The sequence below is a fragment of the Crocodylus porosus genome, unplaced genomic scaffold (assembly GCF_001723895.1).
Source record: "Crocodylus porosus isolate Cpor-Errol unplaced genomic scaffold, CroPor_comp1, whole genome shotgun sequence".
NCBI lineage: Eukaryota > Metazoa > Chordata > Crocodylia > Crocodylidae > Crocodylus > Crocodylus porosus.
In genome coordinates, this window is record NW_017728886.1 from 152,485,522 (window position 1) to 152,490,516 (window position 4,995).

Sequence of the window (4,995 nt, forward strand, 5' to 3'; positions counted from 1 at the left end):
CCCATGCACATGCAATGATTTTGCACGATTTTGCAAAATCATTCATCAGCACTGGCTAAGTGGCAAGCAAACAAACCAAAAAGGTCTCCCCACCCCTCTGCCCCCAACAGTGTGATGTTCTCTCCAAGTCAGCAAAGGCACCGGCAAGGTAAATGTCTTACTTCGTAGCTAGAAGCATGTTTTTTCTTGTGACTTGCTCGTTTGGATCGGAATGTTGTCGGTTGAGAAATTCAGCTACTGCTTTGGCAGGAAATTCTGTCTCACAAACGTACCCAAAATCTCTAGCTAGATGTACTGCTTCTCCTGGAAAGGAGGGGAGGTGGTGGGGGGGAACACACCGCTAATCAATATACATAGCGCAAGGGGCAAAATATATTAGCAAAAGCTATTTTGTACTTAGACTTTCTTTTCCAATGCACACTGCACAGAATGCTAATGACACATCTTCTCCTGTTACGAGTTTTCTTTGCTCTGATCTAGGTCAAGGCAAAATGCATGTGTCCAAGAAAATAGTTTAAAGTGAAATCACCGGCATGCATTTGACAGTTTCAATCTGGAGCTAGGCAGGTACAGAACTAAGCTGGATGGCCTATCTACCTGTGTACACACACTGCACGGCTCAGCTTTATAGGCATCAGTTAACTATTTGTTTGAAAAACAGAGATTTACCTTGGATCTCTCTCCATATTCCTTTACAGTGTATCAATGATTAATATTGATCATAACGACTCCTAGAGAGCTTCTAAATAGACTGCATTAAACAGCTAAGTGTTTAAAATTTATCTTGATCGCATATAATTATACCTTCACCCCCAAACGATTAACCATGAGAATTTTAGGGTCATTCCACTGAGTCTGCCTGTTTTGTTGATTTTCAAATCTTTGGTTTTAATTTCCTGAACCAGTTGGTTTTTACTGCAGGGCTTCCTGCCATTAGCTCCAGCTCCGGAAGAACGCATGCGCCAATTAGAGCATCAAAGCCTCAGTCCGGTGAGCTTGTTTCCATAAAATGGAGCGGATCATAAACAATAACAGTACTCCAGAAACTGCCTCATCGCTAGGGGACTCAGGGCCCAAACCATTGTTATATTAGCATCCACAAAAGAGAGAAAGAGAGAGAGGCTATCTTTACCACTTTATCTGGTGATCAACCCTTCTTGCTTCTTTAAGGAAAATTCTTTGCAACCCATTGCATGAACAACAGAACACAGTAAGACACTTTCCGTGTTCATAAATATCACAAATATGAGCCACCACCAAATCCAAACTGCTTGCAAGTTCTTTTCTCTCTGCCCAGTTTTTATTTACAGCAGAGTGGCAATTGTAAGTGTATGCAATTACAGTTGGATGCAATTGTAAAGCCTTTATGAAACAGAAAGACTTATATAGCAGTTTCTTAGGCAGTACAGAAACGATATAGTTGATCATCTAAACCATTTTTTTCCTAATCAAGTGTAGCTTTTAATAAAGCTTTTCACTCCAAGAAAGTCTTTCTCCCAGGACATAATGCAAAGCAAGAACAAAGCTGTCTAGGCCCCTCCAACAAGCAAACCTGAGCATCCTCAGAAAGATTTCCCCTATTTGTCTAAACCCACATAAAAAGGATGTCAAACCCAAAACTAAAGGAAAGGAATGAAAATATAGTTTTGATAGATCCAATCTTTTTTTTTGCAAGCAGCTGTGGCAAAGTAAGCCTTATTTTAAAAATGACTACACCTCTATCAGCTTTCCTCATCTGACTTATGAAAACATGTGAAGTCTGAAGGTGTTAAAAGAAGTTTCACCTTCTCCTCTCAAAGTAAAGTAGAGAAGAAGTATAATAAAGAGAGCGTGTGTTCTGAAAATGAGAACCAAAAGAATGCAACTCCGAGGCTTTCAGGACACCCTTAATTCATGACTTAGGTCAAGGATTCCCAAATTAATTCAGGAAGTAATGGTCACGCATTTCTCCAATGCAGATGTCAGAATAACTTAAATGATTTACTGTTATGTTGTTTAAGGAAGAAAGACACAAAACTGCAAATAGCGGCAGCTCTTTAAAAATTAAAATTGCCTAGTCCTCAGTGTGGGAACGGAGGAACAGGGGAAATTTAAACTGGCTCCTGTAAACTGTCACTCAAATGAATAACACTTATCCACCCCATTTTGCAGTCTTTATTCGAGTTCCTGGCATGTTCCTCTGCATCTATTCCTGGCCCCACTGAATAAGGCAGTGGGATATGACCCAGCATGTATCCAATGCAAATACTTTCTAGAGGATGCAATGCTAAGAGCTCAGGATTGTCTTTGAGTCCATCTCAGGTGAAAACAAAAGGCCAAGTTACAAAATGAACATTTTCCTCAGCCCTAAGGATTAGAGAAAATAACGCCTTTCAGACTTCAAACGGGGGGGGGGCATTCTATTCACAGGCAAAAGAAAACAACAACCCCCCCCCCTTATTTTTCTGAAGGAGCCTTTCCAATCTTGGAGTCACTTACCCTCCACTAGCGACGTGAGTAAGGTGACATTAGCAGCTTTACGTCTCCCGGCTGGCAGGTTTAATCCTATTTTGTCCAGTTTCTCTCTCAAAGATCTCCCTCCATTTTTAGATTTTGCCCTGTTTCACACACAAAACCACTTAGAAACAAGACTGATAGGAACCAGGTCAGATTTCAGGACCTTTTAAAACCTTCCCCCAAATATATCAGAAGATAATGTTGATGGTGAAGGAAGCTGGATGTGAGGAACAGGCAGGAGGAGGAAACCTGGCAAAGCCGAACCCAATTGGTACCTGCAGATGATATCCTGTGGGTCAAAGGTCTGGAGTGCTGAGTGTTCCCATGTTGTCCAGAGCCCCAATTTAACTCCTAAACAAGCACAGATCTGAGAGCAACACTCCCGGATCTGCTACCTAGGCAATGACCCAAACCATCATGGTTTCCCAGCTCCTGACACCTTCCCAACCCAGGAGAGAAGTTCCTTCCAGCAGCCATGAACTCCAGCCTTGGCCCCAAAGACCAGAGACACCCCTATTTCCAGAGCTTTGCTGGATTGGGCCAAGAAAGGATTCTCCAAACACCTGCCTATCAGCTGTAACCCAGGCAGGGGGAGACCAAAGGTTTTAAATACAAGTGGTGGGATTCATTCCTCTTGGATTTTCTTCCCTACCCAAGTGCACTTTAACTGCTTGGACAAGAGTATAACAGGAAGGAAGGAAGGACCCCAGTAGACTTCCTGCCTATGGCAGGGGGGCTAGACTCAACAATCTGGTGAGGTCCCTTGCACCCCTAATGTCTATGAAATCTGTGAAGGACGGATGTCCCTTGAATACAGATCCCAAACTTTGTTGTAATAACTTCTGGCAACCAGGGGAAACCTGCGGAAGAGGCGTGGGGGGAAGAGGGCCCTTCCACCTCGTTGACTCCCTGCGGCAAGGGTCCCTCGCCAGCCCAGTGCCCTCCGGGGCCCCAGCCCCGCACAGCTCTGGCACCCTGGCTGCAGGGACACCCGGCCCCTGGCTTCAGCTGCAGGGGTGGGCAGGGGTGGCAGTGCAATGGCGAGGCTGTCACGGCGCTGGGAGCCCCGGCCCCCGCCCGGCCCGGCCCGGCCCTCACCTCCGGAGCACTCCGCCCAGCAGAGACGCGTTGAGGCACTCGGGCGGGGAGAGGCGTCTCTGCACTTCCGCCACCGTGACCTTGTACTTGGAGGTGGAGCTGAGCAGCGAGAGGCGGCCCGGCACGGAGCAGAAGACCTCGTTGGGGTTCACCACCCCGCCGAACAGCGCGTCCTTGTTGATGGGGATGGAGGAGACGGCGTTGGCGTTAGACTTGGACAGGGACACGGGGCCTGCGGAGGAGAAGGGGAGGGGGCAGCAGGGGGGGCAGCGGCGTTAGTGCCCCGGCCGCAGCCCCCGGCCCGCCCGCCCCTTCCCCGCACGGTCCGCGCGGAGCAGGCGCCGGCTCGCAGCCGCCCCCGCGTGGGCTCCGACCGCCCCGCCACAGCCACCTCCGCGGGGCTGGCTGCTGCCATTCGGGGGGGGGGGGGCACACACGCTCCAGGCGCGTTTCTCCCCCGCGCCAAACCCGGGCAAGAAATCTAGGAGCAGCCGGGCCCGCCGGCGCCCTTGTTCGTGAAGAAGAGCCATCGAGCTCCCAAAGCAAATCGGCTCGGCTGCCAGCCCCGCACGGTATAAGGCGGGAGGGGGAGGGATTCACAAGGGGATTCGCCCCCAGAATAATCATAATAATAATAATAATGTAATGGCTAACGACACCAACAACAATGATAACAACGCTAATAATAATAACACCACTAACGAGGACGATCATAATGGCAACAATGATGATTTTTATTCTTACCGCTGATATTATTCAGCATAAAGGGGAATGATGGCCACACTAATGATGACAGTGATAGCAATGATGATGGTGGTAATGATAGCAACAATACCAGTGCCCATGGTAACAACAGTACTGCTACTGCTAAATAGTGACAAGAGTAGCATTTGTACCAATAGCATTAGTAGTAGTAGCATTCCTATCAGTTTTGTAGCATCAGTATCAATAGGAGTATATTAGTAGCTCTAGTACCAATAGTAGCATTAGTATCAATAGGAACTTATTGGTACCTTTAGTATCAATAGTAACAAAGCTGATAGGAATGCTACTAATAACAGCAACAATACTGATACCAACGCTACTAATAATATAATACCACAAACAACAACAGTACTAATAGTAACAGCAATACTAATGAGAGCCCAGCAAGCTGCCTCTGAATCCAGCTCCTAAAGGCTAAGCTGGCGTGTGCAGTGCAGCCGGCTCTAATGTTTTCAGCCTAGAAGTTTGGACGTGAGAAATGCCTAATACACAGGGAGGTAGCCCTCACCCAGAGAGCAAGCTCAATGAGCAAATGGCAGAGCCTTTCTTGGGAAGAGATACCCCACCCCCCCAACAAAAAATCCGGCTGATTCGCGGGCTCAGCCACACACACACACACACACACACACACACACA

The 4,995-nt window shown here is 47.3% G+C and overlaps 1 protein-coding gene across 1 annotated transcript in view; it reads right to left on the reverse strand.

Annotated features, from left to right (window-relative positions):
• The window catches only part of TFAP2A (transcription factor AP-2 alpha), an 18,397-nt gene that overhangs the window by 1,752 nt on the left and 11,650 nt on the right, over window positions 1-4,995 (reverse strand). Inside the window, exons 4-6 of the mRNA XM_019543170.1 lie at window positions 3,595-3,826; window positions 2,479-2,597; window positions 162-303 (exon numbers count right to left, since the gene is read on the reverse strand). Of these exons, the coding sequence (XP_019398715.1) occupies window positions 162-303; window positions 2,479-2,597; window positions 3,595-3,826 (493 nt within the window). The remainder of the gene's footprint in view (window positions 1-161; window positions 304-2,478; window positions 2,598-3,594; window positions 3,827-4,995) is intronic.